Raw genomic sequence first — 18,843 nt, 5'->3', positions numbered from 1 at the left:
ACACAATTGTGCTCTATAATATGGCCTGTGCATTCTAGGTTGTGAATGGTGGTTTTAAACATTGTCTTATAATAATACCTTTTAAATTATGAATCAAATGTATCTATAACGTGAAAAGATACAAATATAAGAATTTACTCATTTTCTGTTCTATCTTTCCGTTAAAGTAAAAAGTTAACGCAAGTAGAATATATATTAGTAATTAAATATTTATAATCTGTGTTTTTGGTGACAGCTGGCGGATTTCGGTCTCTCGAAAATGGTGGAAGATAAGTCATACTACAAGGCGTCGAGAGGCAAGTTGCCCATCAAATGGATGGCTCCCGAATCGATTAACTTTAGACGATTCACGTCCGCGTCGGATGTCTGGATGTTTGGTAAATATAATTTATTAATCGAATGTATCGTAGACTAGTCAGACTAAAGTACCGAGTACTTATTATTTTATTCGTTCAATGACTAAATATCAAATATCATCTTCCCTGCAGGCGTCTGTATGTGGGAGATCCTGATGCTGGGCGTGAAGCCGTTCAGCGGCGTGAAGAACAACGACGTGATCGGCAAACTGGAGAACGGAGAGAGACTGGCGCTCCCTCCGCGCTGCCCCCCCAGGCTGTACTCCGTCATGTCCCGCTGCTGGGCCTACGAGCCCTCCCAGCGACCCACCGCGCACCAGCTCAAGGAGACGCTCTTGTGAGTGCACCCGAATTAGTCGTTTATTATTTGTTATTGTTTGGCTTAGTGCGATCTCGTGTCCGTAGCTACCGCCAACTCATACCAATATCTGCTGTCAAACAAAAATACCCTCTACCCTTACCCCTCTATTGCTATGTTTAATTTAAATTTACTATCGTATATTTAAAATAATAAAAAAAGGAAATCCGGCGAGTGATTGGATACCTTCTATTCATAGATTTCGTGACAAATTAATTCGCAACGGATCTATTGTCCACGTAAATGTGGTTCAGTTACGTTACCAATATGTAGCTAACGTGCCTTTCGTTCCTTTAGCGAGATCCTGCAGGAGGAGCGCAACACCGCGTGGGACACCATGCGACGGGAGAACAGGAGAGTGGCCGCCGCCTCGTGGGGGGACGAGCCGCCCCCCAAACCCTCCAGACCCTCCACCAACCTCACTGGAGGTGAGCATGCTCTCTTACTCATCTATGGTGTACACAATGGCCACTTGAGAGTTCAATTAAATGAAATATAAATGAATTGTATGCAATACATGCTAACGGCGTTAATGTGTCGGCCAGCGTCGGAGGGCGTCGGGCCGCAGACGTACATCGTGGCGCAGAACCCGCAGGTGCTGGCGCAGCTGCTGCGCGACAACCCGCGCGCCGACCCGCACGCCTACACCACGCCCGCCTCGGTATTCAACACGCTCGCCGTCGACTTCGCGCAACCCGACCCCGCCCTCGCCGAGCCCGCCGCCCTGCCCTCCCCCCCGCTGGCCACGCGCCCCATCCCCGTCACGCAGCTGCACCGCCTCGACCCCCTTGCCCCCTCGCCCCCCGCCACGCTGGCCGGCCATGTGGCGGCGCCCGACAGCTGCGACAACCTGTGCGCCAACCCCGCGCCCCGCACGCCCGGCACCCCCCGCGCGCCCTCCCCCGAGGACCCCCGCGAGGCGCTCGCCCCGCTGCTTCCCCCGCTGCTCCCCCCGGTGCCCGACGACAAGGAGCCCGAGTCGTACCCCAGCCGGGTCCGCTCCCTCGAACGTAGCCCCCGAATCGTCGAACGCGGTCCGATCCGAATGGGCTCCCTCGAGCGCAACAGGGGGAGCCTCTCCCACCGGGGTTCGCCGGTCCCCGTCGCCCCCTTCGTTCGCCAGCACTCGGTTCCCGCGTCGCCCCCGCCAAGGAGTAGGCGCGACCAGGACATAGGTCAGTTCTCGGTCCAGGGAGCGATAAACGCCCAGCTGGCCGCCAGCGTGCTGAACAAGATCCGGCAGCAGCCCGAGCCGGCGCTGGTCGAGGAGATATACGACTTCGGCGGCGACAATGTTAAAAGTTGCGTCGCCATCGCCGCGCACAAGGCGGGCCTCGCCAAGAGCCAGTTCCGTCCGGTCGCGGCCGGCATGGCGGCGTCGCACCCGGCCGCCTACCCGGTGCCGGTGGGCGTCGTGACGGCCGTGCAGTACGGCTGTCCGATCCGTCCGGCACAGACTCAGCTGTCCAAAGCTAGCCACGTCCGGCCGGCCAGCCCGCTGGTCGCGGCCGACGCCCAGCAGGTGACTACAGCATTGCACCGGAGAGCATGATTGGCATATTCCTTTCGAAATTTTGTTTTGCATTCGATTTGTTTGTAGATAGATTCAATTTTTTTTTGCGCATGCCCAGTTACGGTACTGTCGGATTATTCCTGTAAATATCTCCTGGCTCGCGTGTGCGAGCGGCGGATAGTGCACTTCGGAATTGGAATGGTCGATAACAATCGCTAAAGACAAATGTGGCACTTGGCAGCTAACGTGGATGTAACAGGGTGGGAATCTCGGCGGCAACTAGCTGTGTAGCTGTGGTGTGTAAACAGTCGTCACATGTACAAAGGCTCCTCGCCCCGGTCCGATTGTTCCTCCCCCGTCCTTATTGGTTAAGAGCTTTTAATTTTTCTTTTTCACAGAGTATGTGTGCGTTGTTTTCTGCGGTAGACTTGGTTTTTATTTATTTACAATTTTTTTTTTATTTTTTCAACTGGCAATTTTTTTACAATAATGTCTGTAATTGCTCTAAATTCTCGCTTAACACATATACTCGTTTTATTTTAGTTTACACTTTGTCAATATTCTGGTTTTTTGTTATGATAATGTATATAATGTGTTTCTCTTTAATTTTCTTTATTAAGAGCTAACTTTGTGGTTGGTTATCTGTGGCTGGTGAAAGTTGGAACCGAATTAACACCGGAACCTTTGTTTATAAAATTACGAAAAAGATGTGTAAAATAAAAATCAATTTATCAAAAAAATTACCTCATACAAACTACCATTTAAAGATAATCCAAGGAATATTTATAAATAACTTAAAATTTTAATATTCGATGCAACCCTACTAACCACAATGATAGTTCTTAATAATATTTAACCGATAATGAGCTCTGTGTATATGGCCATAGAGTCCCGAGTTCGATACGGAGCAAGCAGTCGAGAGGAGGCTACTGGCGGAACTGGCGAGACAGCAACACCAGAGCGAGGAGGACAGACGATGGCTGCAAATGCAAGAGGATAATTTGGTAAGTAATTTGACTATAATTTAAATGTAAACGTGTCCCGATATTTTATCGTTAATAACTTTGTGAAGTCTTACTTAATTAGTCTACACTAGAGAGATATTTAACAAAGTGGTACATTTTCCAGAAACGTCTATCGAACGTGCAGCTGGCGCCGCCCGACGCGGATGGGGAGAAGGCGGACGTCGCGCAGACGGGCTCGCAGGAGACCAAGTCCACTAGTCAACCACATTCCGGTAAATATTTACAATTATATGACGATAAGTCGACGGCATAATTATTTAAAAGTAACCTTTAAACCACTGCTGGGCGGGGCAGAGACTCGTCTTCAAAATATATTTTAGAAGTTATTGCACCACAGCACACTCGTAAGAAAACTTTATGAGATACAGATAGTATCTGTATCTATATAATATTTTGTCGAGTTTTAAATGTCAGGTCAAGATAATTTGTAGTATTTTTACGAATAATACGTGCTAACTAATTTAAGTGGAATTAAGTATGTAACATTAGTGCCAAGATAAAACCATATATATAATATTAATATTACATTATACATGTGATATATCTGATTTACTTTACTTGAATATTTACGCATTGAAACCGTTCTCGGTTTCATTTCATCAATTCACATTTGTAACATTTATAAAAGGATTTATTATTGCGAACTACTCCAATTCCAGCTACGAATTCGTCAGAGACGAGTCCGGCGAATACCGTTAAATCCAAAGAAACCAGAACGCCCAGCGAGGACAAGGTGAGTACGATAAGTTTTATGAACATGTTTATAATCGACTTATCTGTACTCCCTCTTCGATCGGAACACGCCACGGGTACCTCTCATAAACGGGACCGCCTGCCCACTCGAGCGGGACACCGTAGCGCCTGTTCCGTGACAGAAGGAAAGTAATGTCGCAGGGCGCGGGCGAGCCGGTGTACGCGTGCACGACGGAGGTGGTGCGGCGCGTGATGCGGCTGGCGGGCGCGGCCAGCGGGCCGGCGCCGGCGCCCGACGCGCTGCTGGCCGCCGTGCGCGCCGTGGGCACGCAGCTGCGCGCGCTCTGCGCCGTCGTCGACGCGCTCGTCGCGCTCTACCCGCCCGCCGCGCAGAGGTCTCGCGCTCACAGATCACCCCCCGCTTACCTTTATTACTTTCACATCATTATATTTTGATTTCGACCTTGGTTTAATTATATGCATAATCATAATTTTAATAGCAACATCTCACTGTCCCTACCTACGATGGTAGGTTTCTTTTTTATCTAAATTGCGACTGAACGCTACTCGTACTCATATTTTTAAACAAATCGAAATGTCCGACCGAGGCCGGACGCATTAAGACACGAATAGATATTTCGTGAAAAACTTAACTCCGAGCTCTTTATTTTTCTCATTCTTTTTTTAAAATGTCACGGACGGATGTTGTAGCGTTACCCATTTACGTACACTCTAAACATCCACGAATTAATATAATTTCGCCTCCAGAACATTTTGTAAAAACGTTTTTTTGACGACTACTATAGGGAGGTGGAGATGGCGCACCAGGTGCTGAGCAAGGACATGGCGGCGCTCGTGGAGGCCATGCGTCTCGCCATACACTACTGCCGGACCACGCTGCATCACGACTACACCAAGTGAGAATATTTCATAATAGGTCGCATTGTATGTGCCTTGTGCCCTATTTTATATAATACGCTAAACGATATAAATGTCCAATTCCTTAGGAGCATGCTGGCAGCCGCGCACGTGCTAGCCATGGACGCCAAGAACCTCCTGGATGTAGTCGATTGCATCCGCGAGCGACACCCGCACGTGGACTGGCGTTCCGCCCTCGCCGACGAAGGCCCGGCCTGCGCCCCGCGCAACCAGACCCTCAGCTCGCAGAACCAGGTGTACGCGCCGCAATGTCGCACGCTCACACCGCAGAACCCAGAGCCCGCCGACGAACCACCGCGACCGGACTTCCGGATCGACCGGCCCGTCACCGTCGCTCCGGCCCGGCTGGAGCCTTCCGATCCTGCGCCCAAGGAACACAGCAGTCTGCCGGCCTCCTCCAACCGGGTGTCCACGCTGATTCACAACTACAACTTGTACGGCAACGTCCGGGAGCCGCAGCACGTTTACGGAAACGAGGGCGTGCCTTTCCAGCACTCGCAGTCGTGCGACGAGTCCAAGGTCGACCTGGCGCCTCTGGAGTCGGTCAAGAGTCGCGTCCAGGCGATATCGGGAAAGATCGAGTCGCCAGTGTACGCGGTCGGCAAGAAGCCGGTCCCGGTCGATCAGAACGTCGCTCCCGGCGACCGGGGCTGAGACGGACGGCGACCGGAGGGATCGATTTTAGTTCGCTTGTAGTGCCAGTTTGTTTGACGTTGTCTCCTCGGGAGGTCGGAGGCTTTACTGTTGCGAGGCTATGACGCATAGTGACTAGTACTTACAGATAATCAATGGGTTTACTTTATACTGAAGTATACAATGCCGCTTAAGATTTTTTTTACTTTAGATCTATTTAGAAGCTTCATAAAGACAATCTCTCGTTTGCTCAATGTCTTAGCGAATGTTGTGGATTTTATGATTTAGCCAAAATTTACTCCTCGACTATACGTCTATGTATATGTACTGTTATAAACTAAGATTCATTTATTGGACATTCGGAGTTTATGTAATTTAAATGTTTTCGTATAAGAAGTATCGACAGAGTCATGTGATTTAACAAGTTGAATATTGTTTAATAAGATGCCTAAACTTTTGAAAACAAACTTTAGCAACCCTCATTTGTTTAATGAAAAAAATATATGATTTTGGTTTGTAAAGAGATCATTAAAAATTTAAATTTATTTACAAGTGTTAAAAAGAGTCAAATTTGATTTTGTTTTCTTTTTTAAGTCTAAACAATCCAATAATCATTTTGGTTAAAAAAAACATATAGATACATTAACGTAACATATCATCGGCATTGTTTCGCTTCAAGTTAAATTTATAATCGTATTAACGTGACGCTTCATAAATTGTTGGTCTACATATCTATATCATACAGAACTATGTGTATATTATTCATTTACAATATATCCCAATTTTCATATTAGACCTCGTTTCAAACATAATTATTCATAATATAACAGATTATAATTTATCTGTTATTACATTGCCCATAAACAATAATAATAAAAATGTTATCCACGAAATTACACTTTTGCTTACATTTGAAGGATTCGTATAAAAAAAATGAAGTTGTCAATGTGACAGCAGTTGTTTGTAACATTTGTGGGTCATCATATTTTTTTATATATAAATTAACTCATGCAATCCAGACAAGCTCATATTTTATTCATAATGAATCAAAACTGCCTCAGAACAATAAATATTAAACATCGTTTTATGATTATAATATATTCTAGTATTATTTTGTAATGTTACTGTATTAAAAAAAATGTATATTATTATTTAAGGTGCGTAATCTGTCACAACATTGCATTTATTTTCTCGACAAATTCGTACTCAGTATTTTAACTGAAATGAATATATTTTTCTTTGTAAAAATGTACAAAACAAATCGATTGTCCATAATTATTTTAACTTTTATCCAAAGTTTTATTATAAGCGTAGATCTCAGACGGAATTTTGTAGAGGTAGATTCGTTTATTTGATTAGTTGTACAATTGTATCAGAATTTATTTATTGAAGAATCTTCTCGGTTTAATTTGTAAAGTTGTTTTATAATGTGTTTAGAGTAAGCAGGATGTCATTCCAAAGTATATGATATTGTAAACAAGCTCTTAGTCCCTGTATCGTAGTCGTGAGCTGGTCGAGATTATTTTACAAATATCCTATATGACGTGGACCGGATTTTGTTTATGCATTAAACTGAATAAAGGACAGGTCAAATTATGTCTTTCATTTTAACTCGGTTCCAAACCATCCAGTCTTAATATCCATTTATTAAAACAAAATGGCAACACTATAACAGGCTTCAAAATAGCTGGCAATCAGCATTTCAAATGATAATGAACTGATCATTATAAATGAATAATGATTATGAATTAAAATGAATTTGAAAAATTATGAAAATAATTTAATAAGACTTATAATAAATATATTACTTCCTGTTTAGTTGGTCAATCACAATTGACAATCGCCGACGAGGCTGAAATAATTTAAAGGATTTTTTTAATTCGATTGGTAACCGTTTGTTTTTTAGCTTCACTTGAAATGCTTATTTACGGCTTTGATTTTATAATTAATGATATGATGAAATTCTTGGATTTTAATCTTTCAATAAATACTCAAAGATGACCCTTATAGCTAAAGCCCGTTAACTAGATTTAAGAAACGATTCGTTTTGCTTACGGAAACCGGAATCGTCAAATTGATATATCTATGTAGACCTACTATCCGTTCGTAGCCTTTTAATACGTAAGTAATAAGCTCAGTTTTACCCAGTTTTTGAATTACGCCTCATATATTTTACATTGAATTCTACGATACATAAAATAACTAATCGTTTCTTGAAAATAGAAAACAGGCATTATTGAATTAGTCATAAACATACCCAGTGTAGAGGAGAAGTAACAAAGTAAAAAGTAGTAAGTAAAGTATAAAATATAAATAAATAAAAGACAAGCCGTTTTCAATTCTAATTTAATAGACAAAAAGTATAAATTCAAGCACGTTATGAGACACATAAAACAAATGTTCGTTACTAATTATTAATAATAAAAGTGACTAATGCGCTAAATTACACGTTATTTCTTGTAAATAGCAAGGGTAATTTAGTTTAAAACTAATAATAGTAAAATAAATCTAAAATTTGAGAGCTTGACATATTATCATCTATTACGATTAAAATATTAGCTCGTATCTAGCTTGACTATGTAATTATTCTACCCCAAATCTTCGATCTGTTAAATAATATATTAAAAACTCCGTAATATTACTACTGTTAAAAATAAAAATGAGCCTCTAAAATTGCAACACTTACATGAAACAAATATATTAATAAGAGTTTCAAGTTTTTGAAATAGTACTTGTGTACTTATCGGATACAAAATAAGCGTTTAATCAAAAACTGTTAATTTAAAACAAACTTCCTAACATAAATTTCAAAAGTGCCTTTTTCTTCTTAATTTGAATTATTAACGGTTAATGGCTACCTTAGAATGTTTTCGCATCACTCTATGGTTATAATAGGTTTGGATAACATTTAATACCAGCGACCATTTCAACGGATAATTATTGTTTAAATACATTAAGTACATAAAGTCCAAAACTACAACGATTTTCCGTATCTATGGTCAATTTTTTTTTATTTCTGTAACGAGTGTCAGCTAATTGAAACATACGACATAAAATAAAATATTAATATGAAACTGTAACATTATAGTTGCTTGACCATTTAATTTTTACTCCTATTTTAGTAACATAAATAATTGAACTTGTTTAATATCAAACATTCCAAATATATTTCAAGATTTACTAGATAGTTAATATGTTGTAATATAGAACCAAAATTTAAATAAATAAATAGGCCACTTAGAAAAAGACATATAACTTTATTCTGTTGTTACACATATTAACAGTCGAGGAAATTAGCAGCCATGAGGAGTTCGAGAGCGATTTCTGGAGCGATGGGGAACTCGGGGATCTCTGTTGAGGAGTTTGTGTAGCGGACCTTGTATGTAAAGTACATACAAACCTTTTGCAAGACGTGCGACCTGTGAAACAGAACACTATTGTTAAGAAAATCTCTAAAAGTAACAAAGACAACCAAAAATTGATAATTTTGGTTGTTTTTATAACTTTAAGTAAATTTAATCTAGATTTAAATAAAGTACATTTAGATTAAAAATACTTAACACAATTTTTTTTATTCAATTTCAAAAACCATAGACAATATTGTTGCTTTGTTGATTATAGTATTGGAAAATAAATAGTCAATATCAATCAAAAAAATTACAACACTTGTAAATAGATGTGTTGTACTGTATGAAATGGGACCCTTTTGTCCAACACTGAAAAGTTTGTAAATTTATTCGATGTAGAGTTTTCTTATATGTAATATTATATTAATCGATTGTAGTAAATTATCTGTGCTATCCCAAAAAAAAACTATTCCTTACTAAACTATCTCGGGCTTCATTCGAACCAGAACCCATCCATTCAAAGATTTTTTGCTTAGTGCTAGAATAACATGAACCCACCCATAAATTATTCTTTGTACTTACGGTATCTCCCTGAAGTTCACTTCATTGGCCTCATTCTCAGCAAACTGGCCAGGTCCACTCAGCATGGCCTTGATTGTACCAGATGTGAGAGCATGCTCCCGTTTCACTATGAACTCGTGTCCATCAGACGACACCAGCTTTACATACATAGCATCTGGTCCCTCACACCCACCATAAACTTTCTCCTCTGTGCCTGTTAACAATTAGAACTCAGAGATTACTATAGATTTTTAACCTAATGCACCTATGAAACCTGTGATAAATATTTAAGCTCACATCTATACTGGGACCTTCTCAGGTATAAACAATAACAAGACAAAGGGCATATAGTACAATATAAGTTATTAAGGATTTTCTTTTTTAAAATTCATAATTTTCCGCTGTTTTAGAAGCTTTCAGAATTATGGTTTCATTCAAAAGAACATGTACCTAACCTTATCCTACATTAGTAAAAATTAATTATATTTCATGGCTTTTTAAATAGTGATTCAAAAGTAACATAATTTATTTAATTTCCATGTTAGTTAATAATTTTTCACATTGAATTAAAGTGATTTTGACAGAACTTATCTTTTATTGGTTGAAATGTTACAAATTGTGTAAAACAGGAAAAAATAACTTAGTTTAGATAGTAAGAAGTAGACAAAAAAAATTATGAAACATTTTGAAATAGCTGTAAGCTAGAAAATTAAAGAATGAATTGGCAGCTACATGTCCTGGCTTCACGTGACTTCAATAAGGGTCTATATACTTATTTATAGAAGAAGAAACATAAAAAGGAAATTTCTTATTTTATTGCAGCCAAGAAAGTGGAAATTCTCGACTACAATATGAATGCATTGTATTTATGCATTATTATCTTCCTCTTGAAACACTCCTGAAAACCGCATTAAAATCCATTGTGTTGTGAAACAAAAAATTTAGTAGTATGGTTAGATCTTTAATTTTAGATGGCAGGAAGCAAATTTATTTTATACCATGTAAATATATCTCAGTATTGTCAATTTGGGATTATGTGATTATTCAAAGACAATTTTACCTTAACTGCCAAATATACAAACAATTTTTTCTCATTAAAAGCAGTATTAATATTAGCAATATTAAACCTTAATAAAGGGTAATTTGACATATATCCACTTCTCAAGAATATCTTACATACATTTTAATCAAGCGTAGGTTTCCTGACTACACTATTGCAATAACTGTGTTAAGTAAAAATTATAAAATCGAACTCTAACATACAAAGTTGTAAATGTGTAATCTGTTAAAATAAATAATATATTACCAGAACCAGCAGCAGCACTGGAGCGTTGCTCATCACCGACGCTAACGGCTGAGGGTGCCGCAGATGGCAGGGCAGATCCGACATCAGACATTCTTCTGAAATTTAAATAATTAAGAAAATTTAAAATAATAATAAAATAAAAATAATCAGAAATATAATCTTTGAACAATTATTTTGTTTGTTCAGTTAAGACTGTATGTCTATTTTCTCAAATAATCAAATAACATTAAGCCACTACATACTGAATAATACCTGAGCCAGTAGTGATGCCGAAAATTCACTTTAAGCTGAACTTAAAACAAGCCAACACTCATCACACAGACTCTACACAACACCACCCAGTGACTTATATTTTGCATCCAAGAATAAATTATACAGGATGCCTAACAATGTCTATATTAAAGCAATTCAATATATATACAGAAATATGATTATCCCTTACTACTACTACTGGTAACAATGTTTTATTTAGGCCTTGTTAGGTCCACCAAGTGATCACTCATTTTATGGCTAAACATAAATATTTTGCAAATATGAATAAATGTTACATTATAGGTATTACGTACATGTTGCCTAAGCCTATCAATAAAATAAAAAAAATAAATTTAAGATAATAAATCTATACTGGAAATAAAATATGATGTAGTATTAATTTTAAATACAGTCAAAATCTGTTATAACGATATTGAAGGGACTACTCATATTTAGTCGTAAAAACCGATAGTCGTAACAACCAGTGATGCTTATTTTTTTATGATGTGGTATTATTGAATGTGTAGGTCATAGGTATTAATAGGCAAAATATATAAATGAATGAAATTAAATTATATTTCGTTTATTTCAATCAAATCATACATATTAAGAAAGAACAATGTCATTTTCCTGTATGTATAAAATCTGTAATTTTAGTTTAGAACACTTTTGTCTTGTATACACATTTTGCAATTCACTTCGGAGTTTAATCAGCATATCGTTATAATTTCCCTGCATGTGAAACTGTTTATTAAAAAGAACAATCTTGCATAATACACTAACAACATTGAGATCATCATTTAAAGTTGCCACTGTAATTTGTTCATCAGTTCGTCATTTTCTTCTTCTTCAGCTTGTTGTTCTACAGATATAATTCTCCAAAAACATTAGCCAACTGTGGTTGTTTAATGCGGTATTTTGTAGTAAGCAATGTCGTTCAAAGCAATATTTTTGATAAGACAGTTATATAGCATTCAGCCGGGACCTTTGATTTTGGTCAATATAACTGATATGTTGTTCTAAACAATGTCACCATAAACGGTTTTAAATGTACATTAAATGTTAATGTACCAGTAATTTGATTGAATAATTTGAAGATGTTTTAAAAAGGTTGTTTTAAAAGGTCCAAAACAATATATGATAATAACTACTAGTATTCACCTTTGACCCCATATTGTGTATCTATGGCACCAAAACAAATATCAATAATTAAGCATCATATTTTGTATTGATAAAATTATAAATTAGTAATATGTAATTAAGCTTGGTTTGTTATTTCCATAATTATTAATTAACAAATTATTTTATATAATGTCTGAAGCATTGTTCAATAGGATTAACAGTACAATGAAAAATTTATTATTACAACATCTACAAAATTCTCAATAATAATTCTTAAATTTTATGATTATTTTTCATCCAAATAAAACTAAAAACAAAAAAATGCAGTTATTTATTTTTGAAAGACCATACGATTGATATGGATATACTGGCGAAAAATTTATTTTTAACATTTTTCTAAACAATGTAACTTGAAATCTTTTTTCTAAATACAAATTAAACTCACCCTTTATTTAATATATTTGCTTCACTGAAATATCGGTAACTAGAAATTAATATACTACTTTGCTGTTAAGAGATAGGTAGGTCTTATTTTGTTATAAATAAAACTTAATCATCTAATGATTCAGGTTATTAGATTTGACAAATTTTATATGACATAAAGGAATTATGTGTTGCCATTTGTTAGTGTAATAACTATAATTTCTATAAACTGCTTCAAAGAATGGAAAAAAATATTATGACAAATTAAAAAAAACTCTTCGAATATATATATTTAATAATATTATACAAAGCAAGAATTTATATATATATATAAATTCTTGCTTTATTATTACAAAATAAATTATTCATCGATAAGATAACTAAATACGAATATTTCAAAATCTTATTTTACAAGTTTATAAGTCATACCAATATATTGAAATAACCCTAAGAAATAGTCTAATAGATTTTATTACCAATTGACTATTATATTCATTAACATTTATATTCGAATGAAATATTATTTAAGTATTTAATATTTCCTTTTAGGATTAAGTTTAAAAAATAATTTTTCGATAATTCCTGCAATGGATTGTTTATAACCTTAAATACATGTTTTATTAGTAATTAACAATGACAATTTTTCTACTAGTATAATATATAATTATAATATAAAGTAAATTTTTTTAATAAAAAAATGGCATCACTTAACAAGGAGCCGTCGACGACGAATCGGCGGATTTTTTTTGACATGGCTTTTTGGCTTCATTTCATTATTTTGACATTTCGATGTCAACCGCTACGTATTTCTTTGAAAAAAGTCAAATTCACTTAATATTTCTTACCTTCTGTGCTATTTTCATTCAAATAGAATTGTGAAGAGTTTAGTATGAATCGAGCACTAACGGGAATCTAGGACAAACTCCAGAAATTCCGCGAGAACCATGTGACACGAATACGAAAAAGGGCTTCCAGACCGTCAATGTGACAGAAATGTTTTCTGCCATCACGACGGACCAGCGTTACCGCGGAGCCGTAACTATATCGACGCGTGATAAACATAGGGAGATATAGGGTAAGAGCGTTAAAAATGTGCGCGAGATGGCCAGTCCGCCACCGAACCCAAGAGAAGGTGCGGAGAGCGGTTCCCAGTTCACGGAGGAGACGGGCGGCCAACGTACGGCCGCCCCGCAGAAGACATTCATAGCGCCACCTGCCTCACAGCTGCCCACGAAGCTGGAATACGTCGCTCGTAGCGGCACTGGCCGCAGCGTCAAGCATACCTTTCGCACCGTCAAGTTCGCTCGTAGAGTGCCCACACTGCCGCCCAAGAAGCCCGACAGTGCGGTGGGCGGCGCCGGTGGCTCCAGCGCGCCAAGCCAGGCCAGTGGCAGCAGCGCTGCGCCCGAGCGCCGCCCTCGCCGCGACCGCAGCAAGCGACACGTCTGCACGACCTGTGACAAACGATTCTCTAGCCCTGGTAAGCTCAGCCAACATGTCCTGTCCCATACTGGTGAGCTTCCATTCTCTTGTGAATTGTGTGATAAGCGTTTTAATTCTAAATTTAAACTTGTGCGCCACAGTCTCATACACAGCGAGGCGAGAGCTTTTGCTTGTACTGTTTGCGGTAAGACTTTTAATCGTAAAGATCATCTTACTAATCATGTAAGGGTGCATAATCCTGTTAAAAAACTTTTTAAATGTGAGCGGCCAGATTGTAGGAAGTCTTATACATCTCTGCTTAGCTATAGAAAACATTCTGCATTACACTCTGCAGAAGAAGGTAATTTACAATGTAAAATATGTGATGAGGTATTCAATACAAAGCCAGATATAGTGAATCATCTCAAAGTTCATACAGGGAGCCGCACACCTAAGAGCGAGACAGATAAAAAGTTTACCTGTGATCATTGTGACAGAAGATTTTTTACAGCAAAAGATGTTCGACGACACCTCGTTGTTCATACAGGTAGACGTGATTTTTTATGTCCATACTGCCCACAAAAATTTGGACGTAAAGATCATTTGGTTCGTCATGTTAAAAATGCCCATCCAGATGAATCATGGAAGTCTGCTGCTGTAGGTACTTCGAAAGACCCACTCCCAGAAACTTCTTCATTTGAGGATACGTTTACTGATTTTCCAATAGAAAGTACCGATTTTGGTATTTGGAAAACTGTTACTCCTAAAGAGGAGATACAGGAGTGTCAGACAGAGGTGCCCGAATCTGATATAATTGTTGAAATACCAACAGATCTGGATATAAAAGTGGAGCCCTTAGACATAAAATTAGAGAGTCCACCATCTCCTAGTGAAATTCTCGAATATCCGGTAGTATATATGGTCCCACCGCCTTATCCTCAAACGCCGTCCGACTTGCCATACTTGCCGACGCAGCCTATTTCCGATCCATTGGATGTGCACTTGCTCGGTCCTGGCAATGTTCGATCTTTATTAATAGACCCAGGGGAGGGGCCATCGGGATTATCGAGTCAGATGTTAGGGTTGCTAGAAGAACGTGATCCTACATTCGTGAGTGAGGAAGGTCGCGTGCAGCAGCGGCTGCCAGCATTCACGCAGGCCTTCCAGACGGCTCAGAGTCCGAAGCCTCCTCCGCCCCCACCGCCGCCACACTAGCCTCGCCTGTACCGTATTAGCTGCATTTAGCTTATATCAATACCGAACTACCTCATTAGGTAAGGATGGTCTAAGCTGTAAAATATCTGTAATAGTCCATTAGTGATGTGGTTATACATATAACGACTTTCTTTTGGACTTTAATAATGCATGATCCAGATGGAATTTGCCAAATTGTGCATTTGTCTCAGGATACCAAAATATTTCCGAATTCTACATGAATGTTATCTAGTCGTGTATGTACTTTCGGAATTGTATATTGTTTATTTATAGCGCTTATGTATGACGTTTATAGAGTATAAATGGGACCAACTCTGTAAGCAATAAGAAGGTTAACAGCGCGCGTAGTCCATGTCTTCTTAGTTCTGATTTAATATTTTTTAGGACTGTGTAGTTAGTGAGCAGGATTTGTGTGAAGGTTTATGACTCTTGAAAGCAGTATGCTGTATGATATGTTTTAGAGAGGCGTGCTGCTTTTCGACGCGAAGCAAGTACAACAAAGAGCATAATCCTTGTTTTGGAAGTAGTCTTAAAAAATGATCGTTGGTTCAAATCAGATCTGTCAATTATAAATAACAATTATGAAACATACCATGGAGACTAATTAATTATATGGGAATCATTTTTATTCTATTTTACAGTTTAGTTTCAAACAACTCTAAACAACATTCAGTTAACTTACCTCAGAAGCACCCTGTGTTTCCTTAGCATTAAGACAATAAATGATTGGGTCTAAAGCAGAACGAAGTACATTGATATTAAATGATGATTGAAATAAAATGTGCCAAAATTCCTAAATTCTGGACAAAAAAAAAACGAAAAATAATAAAAAAAAATCTCTTTTGCTCAAATGAACAAAAGATATTTATTTTGATGTTTTCAATTTAGAATTTATCAACAATAAACTGGTATTATTATACGAAAAAGAGAAACGTATAAAATAGTCTCAGCATATTTTTAGGAGTATGAGCCAAATTATGTAATTTGTAGGAAGTTTCACTTCGAGACTAGGTGAGTGTGTCAAGATGTCTGTAAAAAATGTTGTAGGAATTCAAACGACTTGGTACGATTGAAATGAAATGAAAGGGTTACAGCTTTATTAGGTGCCTTACATTTATTCTCAAGTTTTACATAAATTTTTCAATGTCGAAAGAATTTCAGAGAACATATTTTCGGTGTAATTTTATTACTTTTAAAAATAAAGGATTAAGTGAAAATAATATCAATGAGTAATATAGATACGTAATAAATATTTTTCATGATTATCTTGCTCTGCGATAACTATTAATCACTTCGTCATTTCGAAAATTCGTTTTGAACAAAAATATCTTCCGATTTTAAGTAAATTTCAAAACTTTTAGTTATTATTCGTTAGTTGATTCTGACTTTTTTTTAAATCTTTACAACTTAAATCGCAGTGTGAAGTTTAATTGTATAATATTATTATTAATATTCATTATCAATGTTGGGCGTCTAGTAACAGCGAGAAATAAACAGAAGGATCCAATGTTGTACACGCTTCATATTATAGAATATGTAAATATTTCTAATCTTTTAGGTTAATAGGACTGTAAAAAATTTAATCTACCTCAATTGAAACTTATTCTTACGTCTAGAAATTTAATTACTATATTAGGTTAGTGAGAAAAGAGAATGTTAGTTTTTTTTCTTTTTGAGAAATACATGCAACCGAGGGCTGGTTAACACTTAACATAATTCTTGTTGTGTTAACGATTAATGTTAGTGTGTGCTGCAATATCGAAATCTTTATTTTTAAATCATTTTAATTATATATCATTTTGCTTTTTGTTATTAATTAGCAATTGTCTTTGATTATATTTTGAAATAAAGCAGAGTAAATGACATCGATTCTGATCAGAGACATGTAGATTTAATATAACAAGTGTAAAAAATTCATTGAACAAAAAAAAAAAAAATTAATAATTTTCTTTCATAACGTAGGGCCATTCCAAACATATTTTGGTAAATGTTTATATTATTCTGTGTTCATATTATACTTTTGAATATTAAATCAAAAGATGTTCAGCGTTTCGATGTGTATAATCAGTATAGAACAAAATATTAACTAATAATATTTATATTTAAATACATTACAATACAGCCTATTTTAGAATATCAATCGAAAATAATAGTATTATTGCAAATGTACATATACAAAGGTAACCATTTAGATAGGAAAGAAAAGTTTGTCTAATTTCCTCAAACGAGAGACAGTAACTAAACATACATTGATGCAATCATTGAAGATTTTAATGATAAAATTACCATTCAATTTTCTTCTACATCAGTCTTAAGCCACTAGTCATACAACAGCAGCGTTTTTATCAAATAGGTAAGAATTTACCAAGTGATATTTACCAATTTATAATATTTTATTTTTTTATAAATAAATAATATTTATAAAAAAAAAAACTAGGTGCAGATCCATTCTGAGTACAAATAGTAATTATAGCACAGGATTTATATACTATATTGTTTAGTATTTATACAGAGATATACAACGATATATGCAATATATTTTTGTATTTAAAAAAACTAGATTATAAATAAGAGACCTTAATTTTTTACATATCAAAGACTTGTATGACCATTTGTTGTTGCCGATGTTCTTCAATATCAAATATTAGAGTACATAGAAGTTGGCATTTATTTATTGAGCAGCAGTCAACAGACGATAAAATGTAAATCTATATTGTTTTTGAAACACAAAGTGTTCACTTTATTTCTTTTTAAAAAATATTTTTATGCATAATTTTTATTGTTACTATTTCTACTTTTCCAGTTTTTATTAAATCAGGTAATGAGTTTAACTCATTATATGTATTTATCTTTTTTTTATTGGAAATATGTTGTGTAATACCAAATAATTACATAATTCTATTTTGTGTTTACAATTGTAAGAATTCGAATATTTTTTTTTTATTTATGTAAATGTAAGTGTAAGTTCGGTTAACTGCAACGAAAGTACTGCGAGTAAGAAAAAACATTAAAAAAAAATCAAAAACATTTTGTTACGTATAGTTGAAACCTTTTTCGAATAATCATCACAAGATATAATTTTCAGTAGAGATTTTAGAATGTTAATAAATTTTCGGTTCTACATCATTTTTACGCAGCAGATTGATTACTCGTAGCTGAATGCGACACTGATTCGTAGGTATACGTAATTATGGTACATAACATAGGGGCCTTTAAAAAAATCTAGTTGTTTGAATTATAACAAAAGAAAAAAAAAATATTTTTAGATATCTACGATGTATGTACAAAGAATCTATTTTGTTACGCTTTTTTCGACTAAAGCATTTTTTATTAAATGTTAAACGTACTATGAATATATAAAAAATAAATAAATTGTGTAATAATCCCGTTACAGTCTGAAATCAGTCGATTATAAGTTGAAACAGTTATGCTAACTTTACTTGTAAAATAAAGGTAGTTTGACATTATTACTAACAAACAAAGGGACACGTGTACCACAAGTATCCTCGCAGGAACGCCTATTAAATAATTCTAAACATTGTACCTGTTTTATAATAACACAATGTAATATGGTCTTCATTGTAATAAATATTTTGGACATCAATTTGGTTTTTATTTTTACCTTCCATTAAATTTAATGTAAACTATGAAATAAAAAAAATCGGACATGTATTGAAT

At 36.3% G+C, this 18,843-nt stretch overlaps 3 protein-coding genes across 3 annotated transcripts in view; 2 read left to right on the top strand and 1 right to left on the bottom strand.

The window, feature by feature from the left end:
- The window catches only part of LOC113403108 (focal adhesion kinase 1), a 59,560-nt gene extending 52,450 nt beyond the window's left edge, over positions 1-7,110 (top strand). Inside the window, exons 18-28 of the mRNA XM_064219045.1 lie at positions 236-377; positions 489-693; positions 1,012-1,142; positions 1,260-1,606; positions 1,685-2,236; positions 3,115-3,231; positions 3,356-3,464; positions 3,912-3,989; positions 4,136-4,340; positions 4,752-4,862; positions 4,953-7,110. Coding sequence (XP_064075115.1) covers positions 236-377; positions 489-693; positions 1,012-1,142; positions 1,260-1,606; positions 1,685-2,236; positions 3,115-3,231; positions 3,356-3,464; positions 3,912-3,989; positions 4,136-4,340; positions 4,752-4,862; positions 4,953-5,538 — 2,583 coding nt within the window. The 3' untranslated portion in view covers positions 5,539-7,110. The remainder of the gene's footprint in view (positions 1-235; positions 378-488; positions 694-1,011; positions 1,143-1,259; positions 1,607-1,684; positions 2,237-3,114; positions 3,232-3,355; positions 3,465-3,911; positions 3,990-4,135; positions 4,341-4,751; positions 4,863-4,952) is intronic.
- Positions 7,111-8,756: 1,646 nt separating this feature from the next.
- On the bottom strand, positions 8,757-12,705 carry Eloc (Elongin C). Its single transcript, XM_064218986.1, has 4 exons — positions 12,551-12,705; positions 10,732-10,826; positions 9,447-9,639; positions 8,757-8,936 (listed from the first exon to the last, which is right to left on the bottom strand). The coding sequence occupies exons 2-4, from the start codon at positions 10,820-10,822 to the stop codon at positions 8,795-8,797; spliced, it is 426 nt and encodes a 141-aa protein (XP_064075056.1). The 5' UTR covers positions 10,823-10,826; positions 12,551-12,705; the 3' UTR covers positions 8,757-8,794.
- A 547-nt stretch (positions 12,706-13,252) lies between these two features.
- Positions 13,253-18,769, top strand: LOC113403125 (zinc finger protein PLAG1-like). Its single transcript, XM_026643578.2, has one exon. It carries the CDS (start codon positions 13,630-13,632, stop codon positions 15,163-15,165), a length of 1,536 nt encoding a protein of 511 aa, XP_026499363.1. The 5' UTR covers positions 13,253-13,629; the 3' UTR covers positions 15,166-18,769.
- The last annotated feature ends 74 nt before the right edge of the window (positions 18,770-18,843 follow it).

The sequence above is a fragment of the Vanessa tameamea genome, chromosome 25, assembly GCF_037043105.1.
Source record: "Vanessa tameamea isolate UH-Manoa-2023 chromosome 25, ilVanTame1 primary haplotype, whole genome shotgun sequence".
NCBI classification, from domain to species: Eukaryota; Metazoa; Arthropoda; class Insecta; order Lepidoptera; family Nymphalidae; genus Vanessa; species Vanessa tameamea.
This window is presented reverse-complemented; position numbering and strand designations above follow the sequence as displayed.

Coding starts and splice junctions, on each gene's coding strand:
- Eloc (XM_064218986.1), bottom strand. CDS start 10,822: ATGTCTGATGTCGGATCTGCCCTGCCATCTGCGGCACCCTCAGCCGTT. Junction 9,640..10,731: donor CAGTGCTGCTGCTGGTTCTG/GTAATATATTAT, acceptor AATTGTTAACAG/GCACAGAGGAGAAAGTTTAT. Junction 8,937..9,446: donor GTGAACTTCAGGGAGATACC/GTAAGTACAAAG, acceptor TCTGTTTCACAG/GTCGCACGTCTTGCAAAAGG.
- LOC113403125 (XM_026643578.2), top strand. CDS start 13,630: ATGGCCAGTCCGCCACCGAACCCAAGAGAAGGTGCGGAGAGCGGTTCC.